The following is a 20745-nucleotide window of genomic DNA, read 5'->3' on the forward strand; positions in this document are numbered from 1 at the left end:
CACATAGCCTTGTAAGTAATAGGCATGAATGAGAGCAGTCAGCCGCTGCGAGCGTGATTCCTCCAAAGCCGCTGCTGCTGTTCTCATATCTCGTACCAGCAATGGACGTCACTAGCTTTTGGAGGAGTATAAAAAATAATTTTTTATACTGAGGCATGTTAGAGACCCTCAAGCCCTCAGGCACACTAGAGACACTAAGGTAAACTTGAGTCCTCAGGCAGACTTGAGATACTGAGGCATGTAATGCCGCATACACACGACCGGACTTTACGGCATACTTGGTCCGGCGTACCTGAGTCTGTCGGACAATTCGATCGTGTGTGGGCTCCAGCTGACTTTTTTTCTCAAAAGTTTGATGGACCTAGAAATGAAACATGTTTCAAATCTGTCCGATGGACTCGAGTCCGGTCGAAAAGTCTGCTTGTCTGTATGTTAGTCCGATGGACAAAAACCGACGCTAGGGCGGCTATTGGCTACTGGCTATGAACTTCCTTGTTTTAGTCCGGTCGTACGTCATCATGTACGAATCCGTCGGACTTTGGTTGATCGTGTGTAGGCAAGTCCATGCATTCGGAAAGTCCTTCGTAAAGTCCGTTGAAAAGTCCGCAGGACAAAGTCTGCCATAAAGTCCGCTCGTGTGTACGCGGCATAAGAGGCACTCGAGCCATTGGGCACACTGGAGACACTAAGGTACACTAGATACACTCGAGCCCTCAGGTAAACTGGAGACACTGAGGCATGTTAGAGACACTCGAGCCATCAGGCACACTGGAGACACTAAGTTACACTAGAAACACTTGAGTCCTCAGGTAAACTGGAGATACTGAGGCATGTTAGAGACCCTCCAGCCATCAGGCACACTGGAGACACTAAGGTACACTAGAGAAACTCAAACCCTCAGGCACACTAAAGGCATTGAGGTGCACTAGACACACTAGAGACACTACAGCCCTCAGGCACACTGGAGACACTGAGGCATGTTAGAGACATTCAAGCCCTCAGGCACACTGGAGTCACAGAGGAACATTAGAGACATTAGAGTTCTCATGCACACTGGAGGTACATTAGAAACACTTGAGTCCGACTCAGTAGATAAACTTGAGTCCTTAGGCACACTGGAGACACTGAGGCACATTAGAGACATTTAAGCTCCCAGGCACAGTGGAGACATTAAGGTACACTAGAGGCACTCAAATTCTCAGGCACACTGGAGACACTAAGGTACACTAGAGGCACTCAAATTCTCAGGCACACTGGAGACACTAAGGTACAATAGAGGCACTCAAATTCTCAGGCACACTGGAGACACTAAGGCACGCTAGAGACATTCCAACCCTCAGGCACACTGGAGGCACATTAGAAAACCTGAGTCCTCAGGCACACTGGAGACATTGAGACACATTAGAAACACTCGAGTCCTCAAGCACACTGAGACACATTAGAGACATTCAAGTCCTCATGCAAACTGGAGACACTGAGTCACATCAGAGAAATTTGAGCCCTCAGGCACACTGGATACACGAAGGCACATTAGAGACACTCGAGTTCTCAGGCACACTGGAGATACTAAGGTACACTACAGACACTTGTGGCCTCAAGCACACTGGAGACACTGGGGCACATTAGAGAAATTTGAGCCCTCAGGCACACTGGAGATACTGAGGCACATTAGAGATACTGGAGTTCTCAGGCACACTGGAGATACTAAGGTACACCAGAGACACTCAAGCCCTTGGGCACACTGGAGACACTGAGACGTGTTAGAGACACTCAATCCCTCAGGCACACTGGAGAGACTGAGACACACTACAGACATTTGAGTCCTCAGGCACACTGGAGAATCAAAGGTACACTAGAGACATTCAAGCCCTCAGGTACACTGGTGACAGAGGGACAGCACAGTGAACACTACAGCTAAGGAAGCACAGAGGACATAGAGAACAGTAGGCAGGAATGGAGGACAAGCAAGGTTACTGCAAGAGTTTAGATCTAATTAGGTGTAACAACATGTGGTTTGATTGCCATGCCACATGTCACTTCACAATTTAAAGTGGCACCGTCTCAAAATTTGCCATGTCAAAGTGACAACAATGTTATCCCTTTAGTAAACGGTTCACCCATGTAAAGGAGGTAGAGAGGAAGATGTGTTTAAAGTCCAGCCTGGGTGCCAATCCTGGCTCTCTCTTTAGATACAGTGGAGAAGTGAGTGTAGTCGAGCATGGACATATAACCACTCACCTGACATCTAGAAAAGGTATATCACTTTTTTACAATCTACTCCAATAGAAAACTGACTTCATAAAAAAATTATGCCATAAAACCTTGGGAAAAAGATCTAGGACATATTTAAACAACCTCCCAATGAATATAGACATGTAGAGCAACATACAAAGCTACACGCTGTTCCAAACTACGGGAGCTCTCCCAAAAACTGCTCCTCAGATGGTACTTAACCCCAGATAAACTTTCCCACTTCAAAGGGAATCCCTCCAACAAATGCTGGAGAAACTGTGATCAAAAGGGGGATATATTTCACATATTTCGAGGATGCCCCAAACTCAATCTTTTTTGGCATGACATTACGACCCTACTATCCACAATATCTCAAACCCAAATTGCCATCACCTTGGCTTGGTACTACTAAATCTAGACATAGAATCCTTGCCACACAAAACACATCACATAACCATGCACCTGCTCCTAGCTGCAAGACTCACCATAGCTACACACTGGAAATCATCTATAGCTAGACACTGGAAATCATCCACACCTCCCACTTTACTAGAGGCCATAGAACTGACTAACACTTACCACTCTTATGAACTCATGATGGCTGCCAGCAGTGGGAAATTACAACAAACTTTAAAAAAAATGGTACCTGTGGGAATCCTGGAACTTAGACAAGAGTTAACACCTACCAACCCGGTTTGTTCAAAAGTTAACTGATCTAGAAAGGATTAATTTCTGCCCTGTACATTACTAGTCCTGTTGTAGGTTCTAATACCTCTCTGCTCCACGTATACTATAGCTATTGTTATCTGATAAGGCATCAAATATAGAGTATAATAAACGTGCATAAGATAGGATGAGGCTTCTCCCCTCCCCAAGACACAGCAAGTTCGCTTACGGGGTGTCCAGGGGCGAGGACCAACATCCCTCTTAATTAAAAATGATTGAAACGAGAAACGAGAAGGGAGTGTAGCCACCCAGAGACAGAAAGCGTATTATTCACAGGAAGCCAGGTGAGGAATAAAGCTTGAAAAAAGAAAACAAATGCAGCCACCACATCTAAGGATCCAAAAGCTGCAATATCTTAAGTTTTTTGTTTTGGGGTTTAGATACAATATAAGCCAAAATGCCACATTGGATAAACATACATTTGTGTCTGCATGACCAAATAAACAAAATCATTTTCGTATAATCACATGGTAAATAAAATTACTTGATTCTGTCCCAGCTGGTTTTCTTTTGGTGGTCTCGTTGGCCTCAGAGTACTTTGCAAGTTGGCATGAGAATTCCTGTACATAAATAATTCAGGAAAATGTGAATTGTTCCCTAAAGATACAAATGTGTAAGAAAACAACAATAACTATGATGTGATTGGGTACTATGCAATAGTTCCAGGCACTTGAAGACTTGAAGGTTATCATTCAGACATCACTACCCCACACAACTGAGAACTGAAGCCTACCTACAGGATGCCTTGCTCTATAGGGAGAGACCTGCACTGACTGAAATTTGCATTTAAATCAATCAGCACTCTAGACCAAGATCACAGAGCTACATTTTCACCCCTTGGCAACCCATTCTGAATTAACTTTATGACTGACACCAGGGCTTTTTTTCTCAGAAAATAGGTGCAGGAACTCAACAGTAGATGACCCCCCAAAACCCCCCACGCACACAATTTTGCCAACAGTGGAAGGGTCTTATACTGGGAGTGCATTACGTACAGAGTGCAGAGTTTTTTTTGGGGGGGGGGTGTTACAGAATGCAGAGTTCAGAGGTGCGCTACTTGAAGAGTTCAGGGGGTGCTATGTACATAAGAATTCAGAGGAGTGCTGCATACAGAGTTCAGGGGTGCACTACACACAGAGTGCAGAGTTCAGGGGTGCACTACACACAGAGTGCAGAGTTCAAGGATGCACTACACACAGAGTGCAGAGTTCAGGGGTGCACTACACACAGAGTGCAGAGTTCAGGGGTGCACTACACACAGAGTGCAGAGTTCAGGGGTGCACTACACACAGAGTGCAGAGTTCAGGGGTGCACTACACATAGAGTGCAGAGTTCAGGGGTGCACTACACACAGAGTGCAGAGCTCAGCCTTCTTCCACAGCTGCTTACCTCTGCATCTCCCATCCACATCTCACTTTCACCCCTCTTTATCTCTGACCTCTGTATGCAACTCCCCTTCCACTGCCCTCATCTTCTCCCTCCCTCCTTAAAAGCTCCACCATCTTCCACATGTCTTACTTGTGTTGCTGTATTACGCTGAAGCACTCAGCCGGCTCTAGTACCTCCCCGCACACTCTAGATGGCTCTGCCTCCTCACTTGCAGGGAGATCATCCAGTGGGGTTTGCCGGGATCTGCACTGCACCCCGGCAGCCGCATCTCCCTTCTCCCCATCCTGCACTCAGTGGGAGTCGCTCAGGAGATCAAATCTGTGGGAGCCGTTGGGAGACAAGCTGCCACTTGTAAACACAGAAGCCGGACTTCTGTGTTTACAAGTGATAGTGGTGAGCAGGGAGCAGAGGGCCTGAGCCAGAGGTGGTGGAACTGAGTTCCACCACGTTCCAGCTGAAAAAAATCCCTGGTTGACACTATAACCACCCCTACAGGTTAAAGGCAACAACTTTTAGGTGCAAAGCATTTAGGGAATGGACGGCAGAGCAGGTCCCAGTCAACACCAACACAGCAATACCCTGACTCCTCACCAGTCACATGCCAGTAGGTTGCTACTGGATACAGGGGAACTCATTACACCAACACTGTAACTGCATGATTGCAGGGATGTCCAGTCAGGGGAGGCAGGTGAGGCAGGGCCATGAACATTAAAAGAAAAAAAAAAAATGATCAAGCTTTGAGAGTCATAGCTTGGAAACCTATGTAGCCTATGTCCTACCCCACCACTGGTAAAAAAAACTCCTACGACTTATAGTTCCAGAGATACGGGGCTCCTTGCATAGCCTGTCAGAAGCTAAATACAGAGCGGCCAGTTTAAATACAAGCTGACACACTCTGTTTGCTGCAGACTGAGAGGATGAGATCACAGTGCCTCTCACTTCTTGTCAGAGGCACTGAGCTCAATGGACAGCTTGGAGTCTTGGACCAATGGTAAAGTACCATTGGTCCCAGCTATCCAATAAAAATGCTGCAGTGGAGGCACGCCTCTCACTGCAGTGTCATAGAAAGGGGCATGTCTAAAAGACAAATGCTCCCTTCCAGTCCAGCCCTCTTAAGTACAAGGAAAATACATGTGTTTACGTGTATATGATTTACCCACAATCCCATGTTTTTTTCACACAGTTAAGAGGGAGAAACTGATTCTGTTGAAAAGGTAGTGTTATGTTCAAGCTAAATCATATATTTAGATGCTTTATGTTATAACATAATAATTAATTATTATTTTAGAAAGAAACTGTTGCATGAATAAAAAAATTTAAAAAAAACACTAACGTTAGCCCGATTTTTTTGTATAACGTGAAAGATGATGTTACGCCAAGTTAATAGATACCCAACATGTCACGCTTTAAAATTGCGCACACTTGTGGAATGGCGCCAAACTTCAGTACTTAAAAATCTCCATAGGTGATGCTTTATTTTTTTTTACAGATGACATGTTTAGAGTTACAGAGGAGGTCTAGTGCTAGAATTATCGCTCTCGCTCTAACGATCGCGCCGTATGTAACCTGTGTGGATCTGGGTCTGATACCAGCCAGTCCCTCACCAGCCACTCACCTCACACTGCATGTTCCTGCATGATTAAACTACTTCAAAGGTCACTGACCCTTGACTTTCCAGGCTAGGTCCCTAGGTGCTCTGTGCTGCAGAGCCAGTCCCAGAAACGGGGGAGCCGGATGCTAGTGAAAAGGCCAAGCACAACACCCCTTCATTATCAGTGTCATCATCACCCTTGCCAACATATGAACAGGACATCACATGGGACATTAATATTCACATAAGTGAGTTGAGCTTTGATTATTGTTGGGTGTATATACAGTATATGTTAGTGGATAACTCTACCAATAAATAGCTCACAAAGTATAAGAATAAACCTAAGTAATAAACCAAATAATTGATGGGATTCGAGGTTACAGGAAGTCAGGTCTCAGGTGCATTTTTTTTTTAAATCTGGAAAAGAGATCTACAGATGCAAAGGTGCCATAGACAAGACATGGCATGGGTGAAACCATACATTGCAAGGGTAAGGCGCTCTTAAAGGGACCAGCATCCTATTAGCCTGGAGGAACACCTGACATGTGAGGCCACACTACAGGTTCACAAAGGACCCTGGTACCTGATACCAACTGGAGAGAACCAAGCTGGATGTGATTTTACATGCATTGTAAATCACACCATAAAGGTGAGGGCACTGAGAGCACAGTGGTGATCGGGAAGAGTTGGTTTAGAAGCTAATGAAGATTTTTGGATTTGAATATCACAGCACCCAGGTATATGTACGCAATTCCACCAGGAATGTGATTGGACCTTACTGATAATACCTGTTTGTCCTTTGCAGTTATGTACTGTTAAAAATCTCTTCTTATATAAAGCTTGCATTAATTCTATTTTAGTGTACATCTACAGTGTATACTTATGGTTATTGTTTTATGCTAGTTGCAATAGATCTTCTGCTCCCATTTATTTTGATTAGATTACAGATTAATTTCCCAGGAAGAGAACCCCCTGGGTGGAGGCACTATCTGGCTGGAGGCACTGTCAACTTTATTATCTCATCCGTCTACCACTTAGCAAAAGTTCTGGTTCTCTTATTTATCTATAGGTTTAGTGCGATATCTTGTTTGGGTTTGGCCATTTCTCATAACCCTCTCCAAAAAGAAGTCTACACATGCTTAAATTTGCATATAGTTCACTGACTTCACACAGATGTAGGAAGTCAGTCAACAGTAAGTTGACTTGCACAAACATGTTCACTTCGGCCTTGCTTAGGTCTTCACTTCTCAAGGAATTCAACAGACCCCTTGGACTTTTTCTTCCTCCACATTCTATGTTTCTATGTTCTGTGTTTATTCTGACAGCTCTGTACACAGCTACAGGAGATAGACAAATATACACCAACATAGACATATGTGAAGACATCTAGAACCACACCACCCAAAGTAGACACCTTCTTTGATGTTACCTTCATTGTGTCACCATCACTAGGGTGAATGACCAGGTGAACTTCCTGAAGGTTCTGCCTGGTTTTGCTGGAGCTAAACTGGAAGATCTCATCAAACATCACAGTGGCCACCAAAGCCTTTGGAAAGCCGAGACCCCCAGTTCCGATAGCTGGGAATGATATTGACTTCCTCTGGTTCTGTTCTGTCATTGTCAAGCAGTTTTTAATGATATCTCGGAGTATCTGAAATGGAGAAGACCTGAGTGTAAGACACTTTTACTCCAACAATGAAGACTATCATGGGGAACACAATCCATTGTCTACTGCATCACTTTTTGCAATACACTAAGATGCTGTCTCATCATATACTGTAATTTCACATCGGTCATTTGTATCTGTACTACACACTGTAGACCTGCAGTTACCTTATCTGAAGCTCCTTGTCCATTCTCCCAGGCAGGAGGCACAACATGAAGAACCTCTTGACAGTTAAGATTGCCACCACTGGTTTTAAAGAAGGATCCTGGAGACACTTGTGCACCTGAACTGGCATTGCTCAGAAGCTGCTGAAAATTGGGTCCAGCCCGAGAAAGCAAGGCTTTGGATATTAAATAAACATTCATATCCAGCGATGATGGCACACTGTTAACAATGACGTCCGTCTGCCATGGGAACCAATCACATCGGTTATCAAATAAAATGTGAAAAGAAACCTTCTACATAACAGGTAACAAGACCAATTACATGCAGTATACCTGAAGCTTTGCAGAACTGTAGATGTTTTACAGATAGATGTAGTTATATGGTTAGTGAGGTCATGAAAGACTTGCATCCATCTGGTTCAATCCCTCATAAACTCTGTTGCCCAGAAGAAGGTAACGCAACTCCCCCTATCAACACCCTCACAACTTTGGCTAGCTTTTGATCCCTCAGGGCAGTTAGGTCTATTCCATTTTATAATTTGCCAATACAACATTCTATGGCAGGTCATTCCATATTTTAAAACTTAAATGTAATATTGCTTATACACTCATCGGCCAATTTATTAGATACACCTGTTCAATTGCTTGGTAACACAAATTGCTAATCAGCCAATCACATGGCAGCAACTCAATGGATTTGGGCATCTAGTTGTAAGCAAGACAACTTGCTGAAGTTCCAACCGAGCACCAGAATGAGTAAGAAAGGGGATTTAAGTGACTTTGAACGTGGCATGGTTGTTGGTTCCAGACAGGTTGGTTTGAGAATTTCAAAAACTGCTGATCTACTGGGATTTCAATGCACCACCATGTCTCGGGTTTACAGACAATGGTCTGAGAAAGAGAAAATAACTGCATTCCCGGGTTTTTCTTGGGTCTTGTGTGCTATAAAAGGGATAAGGGCCTGGGTAAGAGGTGTAATTTTACACGCACTCAGAGAGGGATGTTCTGCCTGGTACTGTCGACAAAGTCTAAATGACTTGTGTCCTGCCAAAGCAGGAGCTCAATTCCAGACTCAGCCAACATTGGACATTGCTTGAACAGGTACGATGGGGCAGCTACAAGTCTGTAGTTAGGGACTAGGGATGTTAGGGAATGTTTGCTTTTTATCTCGGACTGTCAATTGTCATTGACATCATATTAACTTATTCTTCAGTAAAAGTTTTTAAAACCTTGTTTTTGCCTGGTCTGAAGTTAATTAAAGGGTGCAATGCAAGTAACTGGCACACATAGTCTACAGTTGGCTCACTAAACACATTGGGGTATGAAGACATCAGTACGAGGAGTTAATACAGTGTGACGATACAGTGGTTACCAAGGGTAACAAATGTTTAACAAGTATCCTGTCGTGTGCCAGGTGAGATAGCCTCTTGCAGCGATGGAAAAGTTGTCGGCACTCCTTCAGCCATGATCCGTCTCCCATAGCAACGGGAGCAGATCTGCACCAACAGGGCCCTCATCCTGTACACAGATACGGAAGAGAAAGAGTCAAGTGCACTCATGGAGTCCACGCTAGGTGCATGGCGGGACCCCATACCATTAATGGAAGTGAGGTAGTGGTGACACGCTGGACAGGTGGAGAGGACATTGGTTATGCGTGTCCCTCCTAAATGCACAAGTGATCGTATTGGTGTATATGACATCAAGGAAGTTTACTAGAGTTGGTTCATGTTTTGTCATCTGTCCAGGTTGTGAGAGTGGCCCACGTAAATGTACTTCATGTGTATGGCAGTGACCCTGTACAAAGTGCCTAGCATTGCCCAGAAGATCCCACCCTGGGGGAGGCCTCTCATGTGACCCTTGTTTGGCACCCAACGAAAAGGGAATCATGGAGGACATGATGACCAACCACCACCACCTACCCTACACACTGGATGGAGATTGGGCTCAGGTAAGTATAAGAGGGGGTTGGTGGGGGGAGCTGTGCACAGAAGTTTTTTTTACCTTAATGCAGAGAATGCATTAAGTTGAAAAACCTTCTACCTGTACAACCACTGGAAGTGCTATGCCCATTATTTTCCTCTAGACGTTAGGTTTTATTTGCATTCATCTAAAGCTGAACTCCATCTGAAACCTTAGTCTTGTTTTGGATGAAGTGAGGAAGGGTTATGCTGCGTACACACGGCCGGACTTCCCGACAGAAAAAGTCAGATGGGAGCTTTTGGTCGGACATTCCGACCTTGTGTATGCCCCATCTGACTCTTTCTGTCGGCATTTCCGACGGATTCAGATATAGAACATGTTCTAAATCTTTCCGTCGGAAATGCCGACGGAGTTTAGCCCATTGGCAAGTCCGCTCGTCTGTACGCGGCATTAGAAGCCTTGTCAGGTTTTTTCCTGGCCCTGCTATCATCAGGAGATTCACCCTTTACCTTGTCACTGTATCAGCATCAGCAAGTGAGTGTAAATTCAAAATTCTACAGCTACATCTCAACTTGTAAACAGGGGTTAGTGCCCCTTTTAGTGAGGCCCATCCCCTGGATGTAGTGGGTGGGTGGCATATGTACCCCTTTATGAGCTGGTGTGGGTGGAGTCTTTGAAAGAAGGCTGATGGGAACAGGCTACCCCTGATGTAAGTCTGCAGACTGGAAAGGAGAAGGCCCTTAGGGGCTAGGCTGTAAGAGACTCTGGAAAAGAACCCACTGCAAGGGTACTCACAGTAAGGAGAGTGGGAGAGTTTTTGACGCTTTTGAAACAGTTGTCCACCTGCTCTTCCTCCAAAAATTTGGCACTCATGGCCTCCAAGTCTCTGCTCTTTGCTGGGTCCCCTCCTACCTATCTTAGAGCACTTTTAGCGTCACTTACAACTCTACCTCTTCTTCTCTTCTTTTCCTTACTGTAGGGGTCCCCCAAGGCTCTATCCTTAAACCCCTCTGACTCTCTATCTTCACCTCACCCTGGGTCATTTGATAGCCTCCCACAGCTTCCAATACTATCTCAATGCTGACAACACCCAAAACTATCTTTCTACCCCTCACCTGTCCACTTCAATCCCCTCACACATCAATAATTTACTAACTGACATATCAGTATAGATAACATATCACTACCTCAACCTCGATCTTTCCAAAACGGAACTAATATTTTTTATCCCTACATGTTCCCTCCCCTGACTTTGCGCATACACGGGAGTGACGTCATCGCGGCTCCAGCCAATCACAGCGCCGGAGCCCGCACGGGTAAAATGTTAGCCATCTAGCATTCTAGCATACTAGCTAATTATGCCTTCGTCTTGCAGGGTTTTTTTTTTTTCTGAGGTTTACAATAACCTCTTTAACCAATGACACCACCATTACGCTGATTCATCCCCTTGCAATCTCTAACCTGGACTATTACAACTACCTCCTCATTTGCCTATTTTAACACAGGCTAGCCCCTATCAGTCTATCATGAAAGCTGCTGCCAGAGTCATCCATCTAACCAATCAGTATCCGCCTCCTCTCCCTGCCAATCCCAATGGGGCACTGTGAGAACATTTAAGTGCTAGATAGCTCAGCCCTTCACTAGATGCTCCCTTCCTGATTATGCAGCCAGCTAGGTTAAGTTTTATAGATGTAGAGAAAGAAAAATTTAAGATAGGAATGTCTTTTTACCATAAGAGAAAACATCCCATGTAAGCTGGAATGCATTCCACTGGATCCTACTTCTATGTCTTCTTGGTGACTTACACTGTCTGTGGACCTGGTCAAGTCAAAAAGTTGTCATACTCTCCATACAGACTGGGGCTCATGTAGTCTGTCTTTTACATACAGAGACGTTTGAGGCAGAACCCTTTTAAAAATAAATAATATTAGGTAATGTTGATGTCACTTAATACCGTACAATCTTCAATGTTCCTCTGAAGAAGCTTGATATTAATCGCTGTCTTGGTTATCACTGCATCTTCACTGCCTCCTATTACTTGCACCTGGGGCTTCTCTTCATCTTTCACTTCATCTTTTACTTCATCTTTCACTTCATCTTTAACGTCATGTTGGAGATCTGGTGCTTTAGGTGGAACAGCATTAGGTTGGTTATCAAATTTGGCTTTAGTAACTTCACAGAATGCTTTCACGGTTTCCTCATTCATGTCCACCAGATGTATTCTCTGCAGAGTGGTCTGTTGGCTCTCCACATAGACCTGTAATGCTTCTATTATATTCTCAATGCATGACTTTAGTGGGAAAGCAAAAATGCCAGAGCTGACTGCTGGGATTGCTATTGAACAGTGGTTGTTCTTCGATGCCAGCTGCAAGCTAGTGGTGATCGCCTTCTGTAAAAGAAGCTCACAATCTGAATGTGAGCTTGCGGACCACCGGGGACCAACTGTATGGATGACCTGTTTGCACGGCAAGTTACCAGCGCCAGTAATTACTGAGTCTCCAGGGGACAATCTACCATCCGTCTTGATGATCTCATCACAGTCCTCTTGAAGTTTATGTCCAGCTGCATTCAGAATGGCTTTTGCCAAGCCACCAATGTGTTGTAGATTTTCATTGGCTGCATTAACAATTACATCTACTTTGTGATGGCACAGGTCATCTTTGTATATAGCGATGGCCAACCCATTTGGAAGCTTCACTTGGAATCTGGGTTCACCGAGTACAGAGTTTTTTCTACTAGCCTCCTCTAAATATATTGCACAGTTAAATTCTTCCTTTGCAGTTGCAACCAGAACCTTTTCATTGATCATGCAAAACTTTTTGGCTCCTGGTTCATCAATGCACAGAGTATCACAATGAAGAGAGGACAGAAAGTTATTGAAGAGCAACGCTGCCTCTTCAACATGAACTCTTGGGCCTGACAAGCACATCCTGTTCCCGTTCTTCATCACGTTTACTTTTTCATGTATCTTCCTCCAAATGTCCCTCCTTATGTCCTGAAGGAACTTCATTTTTAGCCTTGAACCAACTAGAACATCTTTTCGTATTCTGGTGTTATTTTTCACAAAGTCACTGACTTTTTGGTGGCACTTTTGTACATTTGAAGTCAGACCTGTGATGACCACATTATTTATGGCTCCAGAAGGAAACTCCAGTATTTGAACTGTGCACTTCTCTGCATTGAATGTCGTGTTCACATGTGAGAGTAGGCTTTTCCATTCAGGACTTCCCAGGAGACTCTTCTGTTCAACAAAGATACGTCTACACATCAATTGTCCTTTCATTTTTTCTTCAGCTTTCTTCAAGACTTCCTCTGAGTAAGCAATCAGTTTAACAGCATAGCCATCAATTTGCAGCAGGGCATTAATGCTGTGGGGTACAAAGAGGCGACTGCTCAGCTTTCCATCGGACGACATCAGGAACTGGACAAGGTAAGGATTTAGCTGGAGGGATTTTGTTTTAATTTGTTCCTGGATGTTGTCTATCTCACGTTTGGCAGTGAGAACCTCAGATCTCAGCCCTGATATCTGAATCTCCTTCGTTTCTACATTATAATCAATCTTCAGCTCCGATACCCTCTCCGTCAACTTCTTCTCTAGGCCACTCCTATACATAACCCGATAGTAGGCCGGGGACATGGGTACCACCACAGTCAAACTTTGATTATTTTTTTCAATCGCTCTTGTGGTTTCTTCTAACAGGTTTCTAAAAGTTGGATTCATCGCAGTTACTTTCTTGGATTTCCCAACCAGGTAGACCTTCCCTGCAGCCAAGTTAGTTTTGACCTGTACTCCAGTGTTCATGGAACTGTTCACTGTTTCTTTGATGGCCTCCCAGACCGACTGGCTGATTTTGTACTGTACAATTTTGTACTTTGTAAAAAGCTTTTTCGTGATTTTCTGATCAGAAGGCATTCCCGGTGGTAATATGAGTTCAAAAATGGGATTCTGGCAGTCTTTCTCTGGACAAATGGCCTCACATTGTTGACTTAACTCCTTCTTGTCTATGTTGTCCTTCACCTTATTATCATTTAAGATAGTTTTCCAACTACATGGGCTGAAAGTGGACTCTAGAAATGTAGGTATTTCTACACAAGCTCCTCTGTTCACATGCTGTGTTGCAGGAAATGATTTCTTTGTCTTGGATAACTCATCCTCCTTCCGAAATCTTTTCACCACTGAAAAAGAAAGAAAGGTAGAAGTTCAGGATGATGACACTGAGAACACCACATTACTATACATATTTAGCTATAGAGTAGGGAAGGGTTAAAATATTTAGTCGGTTTATTTTTTTGCTGCATGTGTTCTGTTGGGGAGAGTTCCCTTTACTTCTTGTCCCGAAAATGCAACAGAAAGTGAAAGGAAATCTCTACGAATTGAGGGAATTTCTCCTCTTAGAAAAATGTCATCAGAACAGATGTCCTTATTGGAAGAGTTTGCCTCTCCTCTGGCTCTAGTGATCTCTCACCCAGTACAGGCAGTCGCAGGGGCGGACTAACCATTCGGGCACTCGGGCACTGACCGAGGGCCCGACGGCCACTGGGGGGGGCCTCATCAGGACTGCCAGCCTCAGCAAAAGCGGGGACAGTTTGTAAAAATCTGTATATTTTTACATCTGTCCCTGAAATGGCCACTACCGACATCGTTTTGCTATACGAAGCTCGAGATTGTAGCTGCCCCGCCTCTCCACTGCCTCCTCAGCCAATGGGAGCACAGTGTACACCCCCCCTTCTCCAGGTAAGCTGGCTGAGCTGAACTAAATGTATTCTTATCAATAGAGAGGGAAGGCTGTGTTACCTCTAGCAGGGCTGCTGTTAGATCGATGTTCTGTATGTGAGAAGCGCCATGCTTCTGGGGGAAGGATGTGCTGAACTTCTATAATCTCTGCTACACCTCCCTACTCATCACCTGCCCACCGGTATACAGGCACAGTCTCCTCTCCTGTATTACCACATCCAATGTCTTAGAGCTTCTGGGGCACTACAAGTCCCAGCATGTCAGGGGGCAGCAGCAGTGCGTTCTATCAGTATGATTTTCGGGTGAAAAATGCTGGTGTGTGTATATATGTGCATTTGTGTGTATACCAGAGGCGGCCCATCCATTAAGGGTGCCGCCCTCTCTATCACGCCACCCCCTATATGTAGAATGGATAGATTCATGCATAGCATAAATCTATCCATTGCCACTCCGGCCACCCCCTATTCGGGCATCCGGCTCCTTTCAGGATGCCGGGCACCTGAATTACAGCGGTGGGGGGTGTTTTTTTTTTTAAGCACCTGATTAGAGCCATAGGCTCTAATAGGCTTCAAAATAGGGTGGCCTCAGAGCGCAGAGTGCTCGGAGTCCATCCAGGTGTGTTAGAAAAGCAAATTAATATTTGCTTTTCTAACACTATCCACCTCTCTGCCAATCAGTAAGTGCGGGTCTTATACCCACCACGCGATTGGCTGAAAGGACAGGCGCTCCTATTGAACGCCTAGCAGGAGGAAAGAAGAGACGCAGGGAGTAAGCATGGAGGACACAGTTCACCGCCGCCTGACCCATAGCTTGCCACTGCCCATCCCGCATCTCACCGCTGCCTGACCCGCCACCAAGATGGGGTAAGTGCTGGTCAGACAACGGGCATGGATACAGTGGCTGCATTTGATGGCACAGTGGCTGAATTTGATGGGCACAGTGGCTGCATTTGAAGGGCACAGTGGCTGCATTTCATAGGCACAGTGGCTGCATTTGATGGGCACAGTGGCTGCATTTGATGGATACAGTGGCTGCATTTGATGGGCACAGTGGCTGCATTTGATGGGCACAGTGGCTGCATTTAATGGGCATAATGGCTGCATTTGATGGGCACAGTAGCTGCATTTGATGGATACAGTGGCTGCATTTGATGGGCACAGTGGCTGCATTTGATGGGGCACAGTGGCTGCATTTGATGGGGCACAGTGGCTGCATTTGATGGGCACAGTGGCTGCATTTGATGGGCACAATGGCTGCATTTGGTGGGCACAGTGGCTGCATTTGATGGGCACAATGGCTGCATTTCATGGACACAGTGGCTGCATTTGATGGGCACAGTGGCTGCATTTGATGGGCACAGTGGCTGCATTTGATGGCACAGTGGCTGCATTTGATGGGCACAGTGGCTGCATTTGATGGGCACAGTGGCTGCATTTGATGGGGCACAGAGGCTGCATTTGATGGGGCACAGTGGCTGCATTTGATGGCACAGTGGCTGAATTTTATGTGCACAGTGGCTGCATTTGATGGATACAGTGGCTGCATTTGATGGGCACAGTTGGGCTGCAATTGATGTTTTTTTCCAGTATTTTTCAGCATTTTTCCCATTTTGTTTGTGCCTCCCCCCAAAAAAATTGAGCACCAGCCGCCACTGGTGTATACTGTATGATCCATGTGTGCCCACTGCTGCTCACCAGAAGTCGCTCCAACAATCCCATGCCTGTGAAAAGTCCACTTGTTGCCATTCAGAGGCAGCTGATTGGTGCTCTGCTGAGCTCGGCTTCGTATCAGGCAGCAGGGCAGGTCTGGGTACACACCTGTGCAGTGATATCAGGGCACACATCAAGCATGGCTTTTATTCACACGCCCCACTGCCAGATCTGAGACCAACCACAGCAGTTCACTATTTCGCTGCCTCTACGACTCACTTGCGCCGTTCAGAGCCTGCAACAAGTGGATTTTATTTAAAGCCTTTTTCCACCAGCTGCTTACCACACCACGCACCAAGGTGCAAAGGTGTGTGTAAGGGAACACTAATGGAAGGTGACATTGGGGGCTCTGCCGCAGGGTGGGACTCTGGGGGCTTTGCCATAGGTTGGGACTCTGGGGGCTCTGCCGCAGGGTGGGACTCTGGGGGCTCTGCTGCAGGGTGGGACTCTGGGGGTTCTGCCTTAGGGTGGGACTCTGGGGGTCTCTGCCATAGGGTGGGAATCTGGGGGGCTCTGCCGTAGGGTGGGACTCTGGGGGGCTCTGCTGCAGGGTGGGACTCTGGGGGGCTCTGCTGTAAGGTGGGACTCTGGGGGGCTCTGCCGTAGGGTGACACTCTGGGGGGTTCTGCCGTAGGGTGACACTCTGGGGGGCTCTGCCGTAGTGTGGCACACTGGGGGGCTCTGCCGTAGGGTGGCACACTGGGGGGGCTCTGCCGTAGGGTGACACTCTGGAGGGCTCTGCCGTAGGGTGACACTCTGGAGGGCTCTGCTGTAGGGTGACACTCTAGGGGACTCTGCCGTAGGGTGGCACACTGGGGGGCTCTGCCGTAGGGTGGCACACTGGGGGGGCTCTGCCGTAGGGTGGCACACTGGGGGGGTTCTGCCGTAGGGTGGCGCACTGGGGGGCTCTGCCATAGGGTAGCACACTGGGGGGCTCTGGAGTAGGGTGACACACTGGGGGGCTCTGCCGTAGGATGGCACACTGGGGGTTCTGCCGTAGGGTGGAACACTGGGGGGCTCTGCCATAAGGTGTTACTCTGGGGGCTCTGCCGTAGGGTGGCACACTGGGGGTTCTGCCGTAGGGTGGAACACTGGGGGGCTCTGCCATAAGGTGTTATTCTGGGGGCTCTGCCGTAGGGTGGCACACTGGGGGGGCTCTGCCATAAGGTGTTACTCTGGGGGCTCTGCCATAGGGTGGCACACGGGGGGCTCTCCCATAGTGTGGCACTCTGTGGACTGTGAGCCTGGCGCTCATTCTGACTGCTGTACTCTATATGTTTTGTTTGTTACTTACTCATGACCCCTGTACTTTATACATTATACTGTACATAGACCTGACCAACGTGTTCATTGTCTCAACAGTTGCTGGTTTTAATTAAGTTCTTCTGTAATGTTGACTCAGTAAGCCAAAAAATATCCTTATTTTGTGCATAAAAAACATATGTAATGGAAACATTTATTTTAAACACAAATGATCCTTTGACTGAGATTCATTTGTGTCTGAGATTATCAGCTGCGACACAGTAATTAGAATTTTATGGGTACAAGGTCTGTAGTATGTTTGCATTGTATACAGCAGATGCAGATTCTGTTCAATCCTCTCTTAAGACTCTCCCACTGGTCATGCCCATTGTTCGCCATGGTGCACTATGTATGCCGTAGGTCGTCATCTCCCTGGTAGGGGTCCCAGTGCAGTATTTTGCCCAGAGGCACATGATACTGTTAAGGTGGCAATGCCCATGAGAGGCTCCTGGTGAATTTACTGGGTCACCAGCTCTAAGTCTCCTGCCACTCAGCATGTCGCCAAGCTTGGTGCCCCTCCCCTCAGTGGGTACGCCCACTTTCATGTTGCATCAAAAAAAAGATGTCTGCCGCACGGCGGCCATCTCTAAGCCTGGAGGCCCCATAATCTCCTATTGCCCGGGGGCCCCATGAGTTTTCAGTCCGCCCCTGGGCAGTTGTGAATCTTCCCCATACTCAGGCAACAAATCATATCCTGAAAGTAATTAGATGTATTGTATATTGACTCAATTGGTAACCAGGCAATCATAAGGTGATCTGGGCGTGGTACAGACATTATCTGACATTCCAGGTATTAATAGGCAAAAATGTCAGGTATGGTTTCAAATTCAGCCTCCAGATCAGCATAAACAGTAACAACCGCACCTGAAGTGCAACCGGGAACAGTAAATGGAATTGGAGCTACCAACCGATAGGGCTATATTGCTCGTATGCACTGTAGGCGACTATGCTTTTTGAATAGTGTTGTGGAAATTTTATGAAGATGTATTTAATATGTATTGTCATAAGTGTCTCCCAATGTTAGTACTCTAAAGAGCTGACTGGGGCAGACTGATGCTGGTTGAGATTCGTTTGGTAGTGGAAAGCTCCTCGGAGATGTGGAGAAGTGTTTGCGGAGTGGGGACATGTCCGCCAAGGAAGGGCCCCTGTGTGATGCACGGAACGATCGTCTGGGGGGGATGTGTTCGCTCTGCGAAGACATTATCGGATTAGCGGATGTGCGCTCGTGTCGCCCCTGTATGCCTGATCAACATATTTGTGGTGCCACCTGCAGATAATCTCTCGTCCACAGAGATAGTAGTATGGTTGCCACCTCATCACTTTAAAACCAAATACTTATGAATTACACGGGTTCTGTGGCTGATTAAGGTGGTAATTAAACTCACTTGGTGCCTTATCTGCATTTAATTACCTCAGAACCCGTGTAATTCAAAGGTGTTCGGGTTCAAAGGGATGAGGTGGCAACTCTAGACAGTAGTATAGTCCGAGTATGCTTTGTTCTCTGAACAACGCAGAATAAGGATTCACGAACAAAACGATAAGAACGGGATTTTTTGAATCGTTGTGGTCGGGAGAAGTGTTCATAATCTCAGGCTTCCTGTGATCATGCTGAGGACAGAGACAAGGGGCTGGAGATTGTACACGCTGCCCCCACCCCAGACACGCCCATAAGACTCCCCTAGTCATTGTTGCATTGGTTGCTGTATAAATTCATTTTCCCTGTGTTGACATTCAGATCCTGTGTTGTTACATCCTTATTTGGTCATATCCTGTGTTGACATTCACATCCTGTGTTGTCAGATCCTGTGTTGTCATATCCTGTGAGGTCACATCCTGTTTGTGGCTTCCTGTTTGTGTGTGAATAAAAAAGCCGAGAGACTCTGCCCTGCGGGCAGATGGAGGAACGGTGGAGCTGAGATGGTGATTATGTCTGTTTACTGGGGAAAAGGGGCGACATGGGTTATTTAAGCATGCATTATACCAAAAGACTTAAAGGGTGCTTAATAGCGAAAGGGTATAGTGGAATATCCATGACAATAGGCACAGATGATAAAATTGATGGGGTTAAGAGGAGATACCAGGATGATAAACGAGAGGGGCAATCTCTAATATAACTCTTCTGTCGGCTATCGTTGGGGCCCTTTAAAAACGTTGGTCCACCTGATGAAAGCCCCTTGCTGGCTTATTTTAGTATATTACTTGTGGCGGCAGTCAACCCTGGTGGCAGTTCAATCCTCTCACAGTCCAGGCTTAGGGAACGAGTGGTGTGGCCTTAATAGCAAGGCACTGATTTAAATCAAGTGCTGTCCGATTTTTAGTGCATTGGATGTCCTGCTCTCGGCAGCTTTGTATATGCAACCTGAAATCAATATGGGCCCACTGCCCTCTCACCAACTCCCGGAAAGTTGCAGTCGTTTTCTGCAATGGAAGGGGTCCCGTTCATCTCCACATTGATGAAACTGACCTCCAGTGGTCTGTAGCAATGAGCCCCGTGGATGCTTGGGTCTCCTGGTGAGAGTGTGGAAGGAAGCTATGATGTGGGCTAGTTTCAGAAAAGGAACATTCGTGTGCGCACATGCACAAATCTCAGAAACCCTGCCTGTGGCCGGTTAGGGGGTGCACGTGCGCGTGTCCATGCATTGGCACCAGAAGAGGTATTTAAACTTTACTAATGCAGTGTCTACTACATCCCTGTGTTCTTGTTACCAGTTCTTATTGCTCTTCTGCTGATGATCTAATCCTGCCTCTGACTCTGCCTGAACGCTGCCTGTACCGACCCCTGGCTTGTCCCTGGATTAGGCTTCTGCTTGGTCCTTCTGCTTATTACATTCTGCTGTCACTGACCTTGGCCTAACTCCTGACTACTCTCCTGCCTGCTGCCTGAACCTGATCTGCTTGCTAGCTGCTGACCCGGACTGTTCGACTGTCTTGTAACTATCCTGCGCCCACACCATCAGATCTACACTCTTTACTGTTTCCTGTTCTTCTGCATGTGTGCCTGGTCCTGCCATCCCTGTGCTCCAGACAGACACTGGCACTGGTGTCCCTGAATCTTGGAGTCACTCAAAATCTGCTTGAAAAGTCAGGGACACTAAGAATATTGGGGTTACTCAGGATTCTCTCAAAGTCGGGGGGCACTATGAATCTTGGAGTCACTAGGACTCCAAGAGTCATTTGTGACTCTTGGAGGCACAATCCAACCCTCACCCCCTGAGCCCCCCGTGACAGCAGGTGTGGGGGGGGGGGGTCCTCTCCCCCACAACCACTATTACATTTAAAATGCCTGCACATTTATTGACAGAGATCTACAC

The 20745-nt window shown here is 46.3% G+C and overlaps 1 protein-coding gene across 2 annotated transcripts in view; it reads right to left on the reverse strand.

Annotated features, from left to right (window-relative positions):
• Positions 1 to 20745, reverse strand: part of LOC141133736 (protein mono-ADP-ribosyltransferase PARP14-like) — a 40412-nt gene that overhangs the window by 13493 nt on the left and 6174 nt on the right. For both annotated transcript variants that reach the window (XM_073623263.1, XM_073623262.1), the window contains exons 2-5: positions 11643 to 13864; positions 7772 to 8008; positions 7368 to 7589; positions 3443 to 3518 (exon numbers count right to left, since the gene is read on the reverse strand). In XM_073623263.1, coding sequence (XP_073479364.1) covers positions 3443 to 3518; positions 7368 to 7589; positions 7772 to 8008; positions 11643 to 13864 — 2757 coding nt within the window. The remainder of the gene's footprint in view (positions 1 to 3442; positions 3519 to 7367; positions 7590 to 7771; positions 8009 to 11642; positions 13865 to 20745) is intronic.

The sequence above is a fragment of the Aquarana catesbeiana genome, linkage group LG03 (genome assembly GCF_042186555.1).
Source record: "Aquarana catesbeiana isolate 2022-GZ linkage group LG03, ASM4218655v1, whole genome shotgun sequence".
Lineage (NCBI taxonomy): Eukaryota > Metazoa > Chordata > Amphibia > Anura > Ranidae > Aquarana > Aquarana catesbeiana.